A 15,337-nucleotide genomic window follows, 5' to 3' on the forward strand; every position below is an offset into this window, starting at 1 on the left:
TGAGCACTGTGTGACCCAAAAACCAAAGCTGTATGTGTGTGTGTGTGAGCATACACACACACACACACACACACACACACACACACACATCCATCATTTCATAATAAAGGGGCCAGAGAGATAGTGGGTAGGGCATTTTCATTCAACTGACTTAGGGGATGTGATCCCCAGGACCACATATGGTTCCCCAAGGCTCATCAGAAGAGAACCCTAAGAAGAAAGAAGAAAGCCAGGAGTGAGCCTGAGCACAGCCAGGTGTGGCCCAAAACCTACAAAAACAAACACCAAAACCAAAGTAACAACAACAAAAAACATCAATGATGTCAGTAAGCCTTGGGGACAAATATTATTTGCTGGAAACTTGACCAGGCAGCAGTGCTGGGAAACTTGCTGTATTATTTATGTATTATTTATTCATTTTAATTGTGTAAAGGCACATTTCTGTGTGCACACATCCCCCACAGAAAATTAAATGCCAGCAAATGTCATCACACATGCCTGCTCTCCCAGAGAGCCAGCACTGTAATGGGTGGGACAGAAGGTGGTGGCTTTTGTGTAAGAGGAAGGAGACAAGATCCAACAGCAAAGAAAGGCAATGGTGAAGGAAGGTAAGGAAGAAACAGGAGGGCTGGAGCAACAGCACAGCTGGCAGGGTGTTAGACTTGCACCCATAGCTGACCCATCGGGTCAGGCCAATCCCCAGCATCCCATAGGGTCCCCCAAGCACCACTGGGTATGACCCCTTAATGCAGGGCCAGGAGGAAGACTTGAGAATTGCTGGGTCTGGTCCCAAAACCAAAAAATAAAATAAAAAAGAAAGAGATGGGAGTGTAGCCCCAACCACAGACACACCCCTATGCAGGGGACCCACCAAGGCCTCCTTATAGGGAAAAGGCCTTGTGCGTGGCACCTTACTTGATTTTTTTTATTGTTGCTGGTTTTGCTTTTTTGGGCCACTCCTGGAGGTGTTCAGGGCTTACTCCTGTGCTCAGGGATCACTCCTGGCAGTCTTGGGACAGGCTATGAGATGCCGGGGATCGAACCTGGGTAAGCCACATGCAAGACAAACAGTCTCCCCGCTGTGTTCTCATGCCAGCCCCAAGCTTACTTGAGAAATGCGGCGCTTCCAGGGACGATTTGGGCTGCGCGTGGATCACGGGTGCTGGGGGTTGCGTTGGAACCTGTGGCATGTAATGGGACACTGCAGTCGGGTAGTACGGAGTCGGATACACGGTGTAGACGTGTGGAGCTGAGGCGACGGGTGGTGGCGGGTATGGGCCCTCTGGTTGGTAGCCATGGTTCTCATAGAAAGGCCCAGTGCCCGGGGGTGGGTCCTGAGCAAGAAAAGAGAAAGTAAGGGGGGTATTCTGTGGGGGTTCAATAGCCCCCGCCCAGCTTCCTGAATGCCAGCCGATCCCCCCAACTCTGACTTGCTCTGCTGAAGCAAGCTTGTTTTGTCCCAGGCACTGTTACCTTTGGTGATAGATTCTGAAACTTAGTAAAGAAATGGCTTGTTGTGGGTTTCTTTTTTCAATGTGTGTGTGTCTGTGTGTATTTTAGGCCATGCCCAGAGGTGTTCAAGGGTTACTCCTGGCTCTGCACTCAGGGATCACTTCTCTCGATGTTCAGGGGACCATGTGGCATGCTGGAGATTGATCCTTGGTCGGCCACATGCAAGGCAAGTGCCTTACCCGCTGTGCTATCATTTTGGCCTCATTAAAAAATATATTTTTTAACCCAACTTGCCTTCATGATTCATTGTAAAAACTTTTAATATACTTTTATCTTTAAAATTTTACTAATAATTTGGATTGCATATTGTCATTTTGTGCTTTTTAAACCAAAATTTGGTTATTATGTGTGTGTGTGTGTGTGTGTGTGTGTGTGTGTGTGTTTGGGTGCAATACATGTAAAATCATCTACTGTTTCTCTTATATGAATAAAAGAGAATTGTAGGGGCCGGAGAGATAGCATGGAGGTAAGGCGTTTGTTTGCCTTGCGTTCGGAAGAACGGTGGCTCGAATCCCGGCATTCCATATGGTCCCCTAGCTTTCCGGGGGTGATTTCTGAGCGTAGAGCCAGGAGTGGCCCCTGAGCGCTGCTGGGCGTGACCCAAAAAAAAAACCAAACAAACAAAAAAAGAGAATTGTAAATAAAAACAAAAACGCTCCTTTTAGCAACAACAACAAAAATGGCTTCATGATGGGGTCCAGAAAAAGTTGTGCTTCTCACCGGAAATCGGGCTGCAGACGTGAGCCCAGGGTGCCAGAATCATAATGGGGACTGCCTGGGCCAAGTCTCCTTTGTGACTTCCTGGGACCCCTCAACATTCACCCACAAAGCCTAACCCCCGTGTCCTGGAGAGACCAGGAGTCAAGAAGGAACAGAGGTCACCCAGATGCAGTGGCCCTCAACAGCTCTGCATCCTTTACTCTCTCGAGATGAACCCAGCAACTCGTCCCTACTGCCAAGTTGGCATTTAAAGGCTTGGGAAAGTGGGAAGGGGCATGTGTCCCAGTGCCCTATTTCAAAAAAAATTTTTTTTTCTTTGGTTTTTGGGTCACGCCGGGCGGCACTCAGGGGTTCCTCTTGACTCTGCTCTCAGAAATCACTCCTGGCAAGCTCGGGGGACCATATGGGATGGTGGGATTTGAACCACTGTCCTCCCTGGGTCGGCTGCATGCAAGGCAGATGCCCTACTGCTGTGCTATCTGACCCCCCAGTGCCCCATTTCAGCGTGGGCATTTGGGGAGAACGCATGTATTCTGAGCCCTGTCCTCAGGAAAGGAATTCCTGGTACAAAACGGGCAATTTAATTTACTCTGCTTGCTTTGGGGGGGACACAGACCTGGCGGCACATGGGGGAACCAGGAATGCTGGAGAATGAATTGATGCTCCAGCCCTCAGCCCCTTCCTGCCTCACAGTGTGTTCTCTGACCCCCTGGAGATGCTCCAAGCACCAGCCCCAGCCCAGGACAGAGCGTCCTTGTGTGCCAGAGCAGGAGGTCCCTCTGGGAAGCAATTTCTAAATTATCCAGTTTGCACCAACCAAGAGCTCAAAGCAGGGGCAGCTTAAAGCTTCAACAGAAATGTCTGTTCCAGAGGCAGGCAGAGGGGTGGGTGGGAGGGAAACTGGGGCATTGGTGGCAGAAAACGTGCCCTGGTGAAAGGTGTGGGACACTGTAGAACTAAAATTCAATCGTGAACAACTTTGTAACTGTAAAAAAAAATACTGTATCATAAACAACCTTGTAACCATGGGTGTTTAAATAAAACAACTCATTTGAAAATTAAATAAAAAGCTTCTAATTTCGTTATCATTGAGTTAATTTCTCCTGCAGGACTAGAGATGGAGTCCAGGCACTTACAAGTGCTCTGTTGCTTGGGCTTTGAGAGTAGAATGCGGGCTGCTGGCAATTTGGAGGAGGGTTGGAAGACCCTCCAAGCCACGTTCCAAGGGTGGCAGGTCACTGGGGCAGCACCAGCTGAGCAGGTTGGCGGTTCACTGTCCTGGGCTGAGAGTGCAGTGCTGGGATTTCCCTGCCATCAGAGAACCCTCATCCCCACCCAGAGCTGCACCGACCAGGCTCAGGGTTCATGTGGGGCCAGCGATGAAGTCGCTGCATGCTCTCCTTGGCCCCCCATATTGAGGATTAGGAATGCAGTGTCCAGGGAAATAGGGTGTCTTTATCTGGCCAGTCTCAAAGTCCACCACTAGACCGAGGCACTAGACAGAAAGGCAGATGAGGGTAGGAGTGATGATACATGAGGTAAAGAGGTGTTTGCCTTGCGTATGTCTGAAGTACCACTTATGGTTCCCTGAAAATTCCAGTAAGGATCCCTGAGCATTGCCAGGTGTGGCCCAAAATAACAACAACCAAAAATTATTTTTTAAGGAGCTGGAGAAGTAGTACGGTGGTGAGGGCACTTGCCTTGCACACACCAGACAGAGTCTGATCCCTAGCATAGTCCCCACAGTCCCCCATAGATCCCACATAGACCCCTTCTGACATAGAAGTGATCTGAACACAAAGCCAGAAGTGCTGTGCATGTCCCCAAAACAAGCACAAAATGGGCCAGAGTGATAGCACAGCAGGGAAGCACATACACCTTGCACACAGCAGAGCTGAGTTGTATCCCCAGCATCCCATGGGGTCTCCTGAGCCTGCCCTTGAGCCCTGCCAGATATAACCAAACACACACACACACACACACACACACACACAGAGAGAGAGAGAGAGAGAGAGAGAGAGAAAAGCTAGGAAGGAAGGAAGGAAGGAAGGAAGGAAGGAAGGAAGGAAGGAAGGAAGGAAGGAAGGAGGGAGGGAGGGAGGGAGGGAGGGAGGGAGGGAGGGAGGGAGGGAGGAGGGAGGGAGGGAGGAAGGAAGGAAGGAAGGAAGGAAGGAAGGAAGGAAGGAAGGAAGGAAGGAAGGAAGGAAGGAAGGAAGGAAGGAAGGAAGGAAGGAAGGACAGGATGGTATGACCCCTCCGCTCACCGAGTTCAGTGCCATCCTTTGGTCTGAGCAGTTCCAGGGAACGGGCAGCGGAGGCGGGGGCACCGCAGAACCTGCAGAGGGACAGAAGAGCAGCTGTAAGGCCCGCTCAGGAGCTGGAGCACAGCTGTTCCCTCACCACAGTACCACCCCAGTCCCAGGCTTGCTGCCCTGAACCTACCCTTATTTCCTTCCAGGAACCTGGGTGCTCAATTTTAGGGCACATTTGATTAACTAGACGCCCTCCAGGGACAACTTCTGCCTTTGAACTGTCACCAGGAGCATTCTGGGGAAAAAGTTACCCCAATCAGGGCCAGAGAGATAGTTCAGCAGGGAGGGCATTTGCCATGCACGCGGCCAACACGGGTTCAATCTCTGGCAACCTATAGGGTCCTCTGAGTACTACCAGGAGTGATTCTTGACTGCAGAGCCAGGAGAAATCTATGACCACTGCGGGGTGTAAACCCCCCCCCAAAAAAAACCCACCAAAAGTTACCCAAAATTCAGCAGAGGTAAAAGACTGGCCTGAGATTGAGAGGGCCTGGAGCTCCAACTCAGAGAGCAGCTACTGCATCTCTGAGGGTCCTGGGGGACAAGGCATCTCAGTACAGAGGGAACGAGGCAGAGGGGTCCCAAATGAGTAACAGGGTGATTGTCTGTGCATTCTCCTTCCCAGGAGGGTGACCAAATCCTCTGCTGGCCACTGAGCTGGTCACTCTATAGAGGTCACATCTGACAGTCATGATCTTCTTCATGGCTGCTTGTTGGTTTGGGCCACACCTAGCAGTGAATGGCGTGTTAAATGTGCTCAAATCCCCCATGAAAGCTTTTCGGTGACACAGCATTTTCCAAGCTTCTGTGGGGGGGCTGGAGCCCCCTGAAGCGGTGTCAAGGGCCACTCATGACTCTCTACCAGTTCTCATCAACCCTTCATCTTTAAAAAAGATGAAAGAAAACCACAATTCTTTTGTGGTAGTTGCCTTTAAAGTTTGTTTTGCTTTTATTTGGGGGCCACACCTGGCAGCGCTCAGGAATTACTCTTGGCTCTGCACTCAGGAATCCCTCCTGTTTGGGTTCTTTTTGTTTTTTGTTTTTGAGCACCTGGCAGTACTTGGGGGTGACACCTGATTTTGCGCTCAGAAATCCCTCCTGGCATGCTCGGGGGACACTGTGGGTTGCCAGGAATTGAACCCAGGTCAGTCCAAAGTTGGCTGCATGCAAGACAATGCCCTACTGCTGTGCTATCACTCTGGCCGAGGAATTATTCCTGGCAGACTCAGGGGACCCTATGGAATGCCGGGGAGTGAACCCATATCATCTTCATGCAAGACCAACGCCCTCCTGGCTGTGCTATGGCTCCGTCTCCACATTTTGTTTTGGGGCCATACCCAGCAGTTCTGGGGAATCATACAGGGTATTGGCGATTGAATCTAAGGTGACTGTGTGCAAAGAAGCACCTTTTCTTTTCTCCCCTCTCCAGCCCAGTCCCCAGTTTTTAATCAGCATAAGAGTAAAACCTCCATCAACAGCGACACACGCTGCTACAAGCATTCTACCCAATGCACACAGGAGAGACTTCAGAATACAGACAAAGTCGGGAAGATGGCAAAGGGGGGAGGGCACTCACACTGCAAAAACAGACCTGGTTTGATCTCCAGCATCCCATATGGTCTCCTGAGCACCACCAGGAGCAGCACCAGAGGAAGGAGGAAACCCAGAGCACTGCTGGGAGTGACCCGAAAACAACAACAAAGACCAAGAAAGAGGAAAGCACGTGTTTGCCAGTGCAAAGGGGGACTGTAGGTCCGAAAGCCCTCCTAGAGCGATCGGCAGACCACAGCAGTATCAGACGATCAGTGGGTCAGAGCATCCATGTGGAGAAAATGATTAGAAAGTGCTGATGACAAGCTCCCTGCATGCCCGTCACTCCTCCCTGAAGTCAGGAAAGGATCAGGAACCTCAACCCCCATTCACCAGTCTATGGGCTGGGACAGCTGTAACCCATTCTCTGGGGGGAAGAGGGCTGTGGGTAGCTCAGCTCAGGGATGTCCCATTTCTACTGGGTTGAGTCTGGACCCCGACCCTAACTCTAGGGCCTCGACCCCGAAGGTCATACGTTTGAGCCTCAGTTTCCCCACCTGCAGAAACCATATGGCACGATGTGTGGGTGGAAGGGAAAAACTGGTCCCTCATGGGCCCTGGGAAGTACAACAGGAAGTTTACCTCACACATGGTCAACCCGGGTTCAAGACCCGGCATTTCATATAATCAGTCCCAAGCACACTGAGAGTGACTCCTGACCACAGAGGCTGTTTTTAACCCTGAGTTGATCACTGGATGTGGCCCCAAAACAAAGCAAAAGAAAATAAAGGAATCCGGCAGCTCACTGAGGGGCTGGTTCTCCTGATGTTCCTTCACATCACGTGCTCAGGACTGCAGACATGGCCCAGGGGGAGGCGCTATCCTTGCCTGAGGTTGCAGCAACTCCAGCCTGGTGTTATTCCCGAGCACTTCATAAACTCCCCAGGGCACCAGCAGGGGTGTTCCGCAACACAGGGCCAGGACCAGCCCCAGCACTGCAGGGTGTGGCCCCAAACCATGAAAAAATAAAGCAGTGGGGCTGGAGCTGGTAGAGAGCTTGCCTTGTAGGCAGCCCTCCTGGGTTCAATTCTCCGCTCCTATAGTGTCTACAGAGCACCACCAGGAGTGATTCTTGAATGCAAAGCCTGGCTGAAGCCCAGAGCACCCCAGGGGTGGCCCCAGAACAAAATAACAGCAACATAAAAATAAAGGGAGTGATTGATGGGGCCCAGAGCGATAGCACAGCAGGTAGGGCATTTGCCTTGCATGCAGCTGACCAGGGTTTGATCCCCAGAATTCCATATGGTAATTTAAAAAAAAAACTTGATTGATTGATTGATTGATTGGTTTCTGGGCCACATCAGTGGAGCTGAGGAGTCACTCCTTCCTCTGCACTCAGAAATAGCCTCTGGCAAGGTGGGGACCATATGGGATACCAGGAATCCAACCGGGGGTGGGTCACATGCAAGCAAATGCCCTATTGCTGTGGCTATCTCTCCGGTCCCATGTGGTAATTTCTGAGTAATTTCTGAGCACAGAGCCAGGAATAAAATCTGATCACAGCAGAGCGTGACCCCCCCCCAAAAAAAATACTTCAACCTTATATGATTTACTGTATGTCTGAAACCCAACTATGAAGAACTGCATAAATCACATTGATTTCAATAAAATAAAAAAATTAAAGTGATGGAAGGTTAATGGCCACTAACAGCTTGCAGGCAGGTGGGGAACGTACAGAGGGCTGGTGGGAGGCAATGAATTTGCAGATTTGCTTCTGTGAAGTGCTCCCAGGCCCACACAGGGCAGTCCGCACTGTGCCACCATGCCAGTCTCTGCAGCATACATCATGATTATTTGCTGCCCTAATAGCAAAGAGGCCAAACAGATATGAACTTCCATAATGTATGCTTTCAGATTCCGGGTCTTCTTTGAACAGCCTCCATAGTAAGGTAGTATCCCTACTGATTCTTTCTGCTTGTCTGTTTGTTTCTGTACCACACCTGTGGGTGCTCAGAAGTTGCTCCTGGCAGGCTCAGGGCACCAGGGTGCTAGGGATTAAACCCAAATTGGTCGCATGCAAGGCTGTACTGTCACTCAGGCCGCTCAATTTATTCTTTGTTGGAGGGTTGAGTTTTGGGGTAACACTCAGGGGTCACTCCTGGTTCTGAGCTCAGAAATCACTTCTGGCACGTGGGATGCCAGGAATCCAACCAGGATCCATTTGGTGTTGCCTATGTGCAAGGCAAATGCCCTACCACTGTGTTATTGCTCCGGCCTCGATTTATTTATTCATTTTATTTTTGGGCCACACCCGTGACGCTCAGGGGTTACTCCTGGCTCTGCGCTCAGAAATCACTCCTGGCTTGGGGGACCATATGAGACACCAGGATCAAGGGATCTAACTGAGGTTGGTCCTGGGTCGAGAACTTGCAAAGCAAGTGCTCTATCACTGTTCCATTGCTCTGTCCCCTCAATTTAATCTTAATGTAAAGAAAAATCCAAAACCAGTTCTCTCTCGGGTATGTGGCTGACCCAGGGTTGATCCCTGCTTGGTAAGACACTTAAGCCAGAGCCAGAGTTGCTACTGAGCACTGCTGGGTATGGGCCAGACCCCAAAAACAGATGGAAGAACCAGCTCCTGTCTATCTTCACAGTTTAACTTTTTGTGGTGTTGCCAGGAAAAATTAAAGACAGATCCCTAACATTTGGGGGCAAGCAGTTGACTATGCCTGGATGTGCTCAGGTGCTACTCCTGTCTCTACACTTAGGAATCTCTCCTGGTGGTACTCAGGGGAACTTATGGGATGCCAGGGATCAAACCTGGGTCAGCTGCAAGCAAAGCAAACGCCCTCCCCACTGAACTCTTGGGGACTCTAGCCCCCAAGACCCTAACATTGGCACTACCTCTCCAGCCTCCTAGAAAAAAAACTTGAGGTTTATGGGATCCTTGGGACACCTTCAGGCACTATTCCAGCTCTGTGTGCAGGAGTGACCTCTGGTCATGCTTAGGGGACTGTATGTGGCACCAGGAGTTGCCCTGGGTTGCTGCTTGGTGCAATGTCAGCACTTACCCTCTCTACTATCTCTCAGAGCCCCTAAAATATTTCCAGATGAGAGAAGCCAGGCCAGGGTTCAGTGCTTGGGCCACAGTTCTCTGCCCTACCCCCAAGCCCTGAATCTGCTCCTCTCAGTGATTCAGGAAAGGGCAGGGACTCTGTGGGCGGGTGGCCAGTTAGAATCTATCCGGATAATCTTGATGCTTTGGAAGGAGACAACAATCTCAGATTAGGCTACTTTTGGACAACGGCACCAAACCCTCCCTTCTCTGCAGTGGGAGCAGGAAAGTGCCCCTGGTCTTCAGATCACGTTCCAAAGTGCCCTGCACCCATCTTCTCAGACTCAGAGTTGGGGAGGGATGGGGGTGACCTGGCCCAGCTCCCTGCTATAGTTTGGTTGAAGTTGCAGGAAATGAGCATTTGATCCCACTGGCAGCCTGCCTGGTCCGGAGGCATCTGAAAGAAGGTAGCAGGACCGGGAGTGGGCTCTTCCCAGTCATCTGAGAACCCTCCCCGGCAAGCCAGGTAGCAAGACAGGGAAGGAGGCCAGAGCCCCATGGGAAACCATGAGAGCCAGTGCACTGCCACAGGAAGGCCATACATTCATGCCACGGCCACCTTGTCGGCTGCTTCAGAAAGGCATTCCATGCTATGCTCCCCACTTTCTCTCCAATGGCCAGATGGGAGGCTCAGATGCTTAGCAACATTTCTTCCTGGTGTCATATGAACCACCCAGGATCATTCTTGGTTTTGCAAAGCTTCTAGCAACAAAGAAAAATCCCTTGAAGTGACTAAAGAGTTGGATTGAGTTGAATTGAGTTGAGTTGAGCTGAGTTGAATTGAATTGAGTTGAGAGTTGTTGAGTTAAGTTGAGTTGAGTTGAGTTGAGTTGAGTTGAGTTGAGTTGAGTTGAAGCTGAATTGAGAATTGAGTTGATTTGATCTGAGCTGAGAGTTGATTTGATTTAAGTTGAGAGTTGAGTTGAGTCGAGTTGAGAGTTGAGTTGAGGTGTCACCATGCTCCCCCTCTTTATGGTGATAGCACCATCCGCAGGGACATGAGCATGACTATCTTATCCAGCTGGAGGTCCAATCATAGGGTTGTTCTGGCTTTGGTATCTCTTTCTAGCCCATCATCATGGTTGGCTCTCAGACCTTCCCAAGTAAGAAAGTTGGGCTTAGGACATGGGGGCTGGAGTTTGGAAAGTGCCAAAGCTCTGCTCCTCCGTGGCTCTTTTCTGGGGTGCAGGTAGGGGATCCCCTTAAACCTCTGCCATACCTTTGCTTTTACACAAACACCAAAGATGAGAGGGATTGGGTTGATGAAGACCACCCAACTTGGCCTCTGTGCCATTAGTACACAGTGCAGAGAGAACAGCAGAATACGTGTTCGTGTAATCGCTTAGCAGGTTACACCTTGAAGGTGTCAGTCAGATGTGGGTGCAAGTGACTGTTGAAGACACAGGGGTGGATAACAATGAATGTTATGCTTACACCGTGACTGGCACCAGGAAACACAGGCAGTGTTGAAAATCAATAATGTCCCTTAGAAACATCACCACATCCTCTAAGTTTGCAAGGACTGCTGCCTGGTCTCACGAGATCAGAAATTTGTGAGGATGGGCATTTGAGAATTGAGTCTGCTCCTGTTTTGGGTTCTAGCTTTGCTCCAGTTGGAGACAATGGGCCACTATGTCATGGCTTCTCAGGGGACCTGGGAGTGAGTTTGAGCTGGAAAGCAGGCTCCATTGGGGGTCTCAGAGACACCCACATCAGCTGACCTGTCCCTCCTGGGCCAGGAGGGCAGGCAAAAATCCTTGTTGGAAGGAAGCATTTGTCCTTCTGTCTGTCCATCCTTGTGGCCAGGCCACAGGGGAGCCAGCAGATCTTGCCACACAGCCTGTGAAAGAGGAAAGGTGCGAACTGGGTGACCGCACGGATACTCCATGGAGAGCCCGTGACTGATGCTGATGGCAGCCTTCTTGGGAGGTTGTTCGACAGGAGTTTCACTCTGTATGTACTCCAAGAATCCAAGTGTGAGAAACAAAGGGGTGTCCAAGATGTGAAGAGCAGCTCCACTCTGTCCCTGAACACAGGGTTTTTTCCCTGCAGTCACCAGGGGTCCCTAAAAAAGGGCTGGTCCCCAGCGAGGGTCCCTCACCCTTGCTCTGAGCACGTCAGCTGGAGTCTGGGGGTGGAGATGCAGCTTTTGTCTCCTTGGGTGTCAGATTCGAGGCAGGTCCCAGAGGACAAGATTCAGGAGCCTGAGTTAGACCAAGGATTGCAGGAGGCCAGGGAGAACCAGGAGGGTCCCAGCCTGGGAACAGCCACATGCATGACACACCTGGGCTCCTCCTGCAAACCAGGTTTCCCTTCCAGGTTGTCAAGGGGAGGCTGCAAGACCCCACTGCACACCTGTATGTGGGTGTCTTGCCACTGCCAGGGAGCAATGCCAACACAAACTTCTGATGCCACACATTCCCATGATGCCACATAACCTAGTGCCACACATCCCATAATGCCACACCCAGTGCCACATATAACACGATGCCGCACATTCTCCCCAGTGCCACACATCCTATGATACCACACATTTCCTACCACCCAATGCCACAATCCCTGATGCCACACATCCCCTATTGTCACACTTCCCCCAGTGTCACATACCCCCAATGCCATACATCCCCTGATGCCCACATATCCTGATATCACATACCCTCAGTATCAAACATCCACTAGTGCCCAAATCACCTGACGCCATCACACCCCAAAATCACCACAACCCTCTGGTGCCACCACAATCCCCAATGCCACTCCCCATGCCGCTACATACTCAGTGTATCCTCGTTGTCTTTCAGTACTCTCCTTTTCACCCACAAACACACATATACACACTATGCATGTGCATATAAACATATGCCTGGTGACTGGTCTCAGACATGCAGCCCAATACCTGAAGCGCTTTCCTTGTTCTCCCCTGACATAATACTTTGACTAAGACACGAACACATAATCCCCTTCCTGACACATTTGCCACACTCCTCCTGAGCCAGGACATACTCCCAAGTACATACCCTTCTGACCTTTTCTGTGCTCAGGACGGAGTTGGGAAGCAGCCTCCTCTTCTTCCCTGAACCCCCAGATCAAGATACCACCCTCAGCACAGTCCTGGCTCCTCCTGCACTTAAGTCCCCTCCCTGTTCCCCAGCCATGGCCTCCCATGCATGGCCTGTCGGGCCTCAGCTCTGTACCAGGAAGTCCAACCCAATGCAGCTATTGGGGTTCAGATCTAGGAGAGGGAGAGAGAGGGGGAAAGGGAAGGAGAGAGGGAGAGAGGTAGGGAAAGAGGGAAAGAGAAAGGGAGAGATAGATATAGAGATATCTCACTAGAGATAGTGAGAGAGGGAAAGGGAGAGAAAGAGCCTGAGGGGAGAATGGGAGAGAGAGAGAGAGAGAGAGAGAGAGAGAGAGAGAGAGAGAGAGAGAGAGAGAGAGAGAGAGAGAGAACTCTAGCAGTGGTGTGCTGGGGCATCACTCCAGCCAGAATTCTGGGGGCGGGGGGATTATTCTGGGGATCATCCCAGGACAGACCTCCTGCCCCCTCTCTTCTGGTCCCAACTGATATTTTCAAACACACCCAAGGCTGGGGGGAGGCTGGAGAGCACCCCCCACCTTACCCCCAGCTTGTACTGAGTGTTGCTGGCTGGCTGGGGTGACTCTGGCCTTTTATCCCCACCCAGAGTCCAGGTAAGGACAACTGTGGGGGGGGCACCCCTGCACCTGCTAAAGCCCTCAGTGAACCCTCAACTACCTGGTGGTCCCATCCCCTCACTCTGCAGCATGGGGGTGTCTTCTAGTCCCCACCCCCGTAAGTGTCCTGACTGCATTCGTTTTCCTGGGACCCTCCCCCACCTTCCCAGGTGCTGGCTTTTTCCAAACCCCCAGGAATGGCAGGTCTTGTCTTTGGAATTTTCCGGGAAGAGCTGGTTTCGGGGAGTGGGGGTGCCTGGGTCCTGGGAGTCCCTTATCAGATCCCTTGTTTGGAATCAAGGTGTGACCCAGGGAGGCTGCGGGGAGGGGACCCTCCACTTCCTCCTAGAAGCACCTGGAGAAGCACTCAGGGCCTGGTGCCTGCCCCCCTTTTCCCTTTCTGAACCCCAACTGCCCAATTCTGCTGCCCTGCGCCTCACCCCCTCAACCCCAGAGTTCAAATGCTCCCATGGTGGGAGTCCCAGTTCTGGGGACTCTGAGGCTGTCCACCTTCAGAATCTGCGTTTTCAAAGAGCTCCTCCACCCAGCTTAGGGGTCCCCTAAGAAGACCCCTGCACTCCAATCTGGGGTGACAGCATGCGTGCAACGGAATGCAGGGTGCCCGGCCTCATTCCACCCCAGAGAACGGGAATCCAGAGCCCCATTCTGGCTCTTCCCCCAACTTGGGGTGCCAGTAGTAGCCAGCTGTGCCCCCCTGTACCTGCTGGGGGGGGGGCTTTTCCTCTGGGAGCCCAAACCGGCTGTACCAGCCTATCACCCCCAATCTGAGAGTTTCTAGTTTCCCTCCACTCCCCACCCCCACACTTCAGAAGGGAACCAAGAGTTCAGGTGACTCTAGGGCTGCCCAGACTGGCCACAAGGAAGGGCCTCCCAGCCTGCCCGACCAGTCCCCAAAGGGTAAAAGCGCACCTCGATGCCCCAGGGGCAGAGACCCCACAGCACCCTGGACCCTTCCTTCTTCTGTGCCACCTAGCTGGGAGCTGACAGGCAGGGAGGACCCACGCGGGACAGGGACAGCCGAGTCCCTACTCCAAGGTTTCTGCGGGGCGTCCCGCACCCGGTCTGGTCGCTGCCCACCTGTTGCACCCACCTGGCCCTTCTTTCCTCCCCTGCACGCCCAGCACCCCGCATACCTGTGTGCCACCCGGCCCCCTCTCCTCTGCCACCTGCCCGGCCAGGCTCTGCCTCTGCTTTGCCGGGGACTCCCGGCCTGGCCCAGCCCAGCCAGTGCTTTCATCCGGGGGGCGGGGACGCTGCCCAGGGCGACACCTCTAAGAGTTGCTAGCGGCCACCTCCAGCTGGGACTGGCCCGGCTGGTGTGCAAGGGCGGAAGAGGAGTTTCTCCCAGGTAAAGCCCCGAGTTTGCACCCTGGAGGACTGCAAGGGGCAAGTCCAGCCGTTTCCACACACACACACACACACACACACACACACCAAGAGTTGCAAAGGAAACGACTGCGCCCCTAGACCTCTCTCTGTCCCCTGCTCAAAGTGTCCCCACCCCAACCTCAGTCCCCACCGAAGTCCAGCAGGGAACGTGAATAAATAAGCCCTACTCCAATAGGACAGAGTTTACCTGTTCTCTTTATTCTTTATTCCATGGGTGTTTTTTTGGGGGGGAGGAGGGGGACAGGGTTCATGAACTGCATCAAGTACTACCCACCTCCTCACCCCTGCTCTCCCCAAACCTCACCTGGGAACTGGATTTTGCCAGTAAGTTCCGGTTACCTGGAATCTGCCTTGCTTCCCTCTCCTTCTGGGGGGGCAGGGGTGTTTCTTAGGTAAGAGTCTTGAACTCTGCCCCACACTCCAAAGCCCAAGAGGCTCCTTCCTGCAGTTCTGACAGCCCTTCAGGACACCATCATGGCCCCCGGCCTCTGGGGGTCACCTGTCCCCTCCCTGCAGGTGTAGGCTGTGCTTAGCTCCCTTTGGAGGGGTCACTCCCTCCCCTCACATCCATGAATCCTACACTCAACAACCTTCTGGAATTTTGTTTGTTTATTTGTTTTGTTTTATTTAGGGGCCACACTTGGAGGTACTCAGGGGTTACTCATAGCTCTGTGCTCAGGAATCACTCCTGGCAGGCTGGGTAGGGGGGACCTATGGGATGCTGGGATCAAACCCAGATCAGCCGCATGCAAGGCAAATGCCCTGTCGCTGTGCTATTGCTCTGGCCCCTCCTGAAATTCTTTATGAGGGGCCTATACCTGGCAATGCTCAGGGCTTACTCCTGGTTCTGTGCTCTGGGACCCTATGGGATTCCAGGGATTGAATCTGAGTTGGCCACATGCAAGGCAATCCCGCTCCCGTCTGTCCTGTCACTCTGGCCACCTTTCTGGGAACGTTTGAGTGTGTGCATATTTAGACCACACCCAGCAATACTCAGGGATTACTCTTTGCTCCGCTCTTAGATATCCTGACAGACTCAGGAGACCTT

The 15,337-nt window shown here is 52.1% G+C and overlaps 1 protein-coding gene across 1 annotated transcript in view; it reads right to left on the reverse strand.

The window, feature by feature from the left end:
• TMPRSS2 (transmembrane serine protease 2) overlaps positions 1-14,084 on the reverse strand; it is a gene marked incomplete at its 3' end in the record, with an annotated part of 36,907 nt that extends 22,823 nt beyond the window's left edge. Inside the window, exons 1-3 of the mRNA XM_049785622.1 lie at positions 14,034-14,084; positions 4,497-4,567; positions 1,109-1,334 (exon numbers count right to left, since the gene is read on the reverse strand). Coding sequence (XP_049641579.1) covers positions 1,109-1,334; positions 4,497-4,511 — 241 coding nt within the window. The remainder of the gene's footprint in view (positions 1-1,108; positions 1,335-4,496; positions 4,568-14,033) is intronic.
• Positions 14,085-15,337: the final 1,253 nt, after the last annotated feature.

The sequence above is a fragment of the Suncus etruscus genome, chromosome 13 (assembly GCF_024139225.1).
Source record: "Suncus etruscus isolate mSunEtr1 chromosome 13, mSunEtr1.pri.cur, whole genome shotgun sequence".
NCBI classification, from domain to species: Eukaryota; Metazoa; Chordata; class Mammalia; order Eulipotyphla; family Soricidae; genus Suncus; species Suncus etruscus.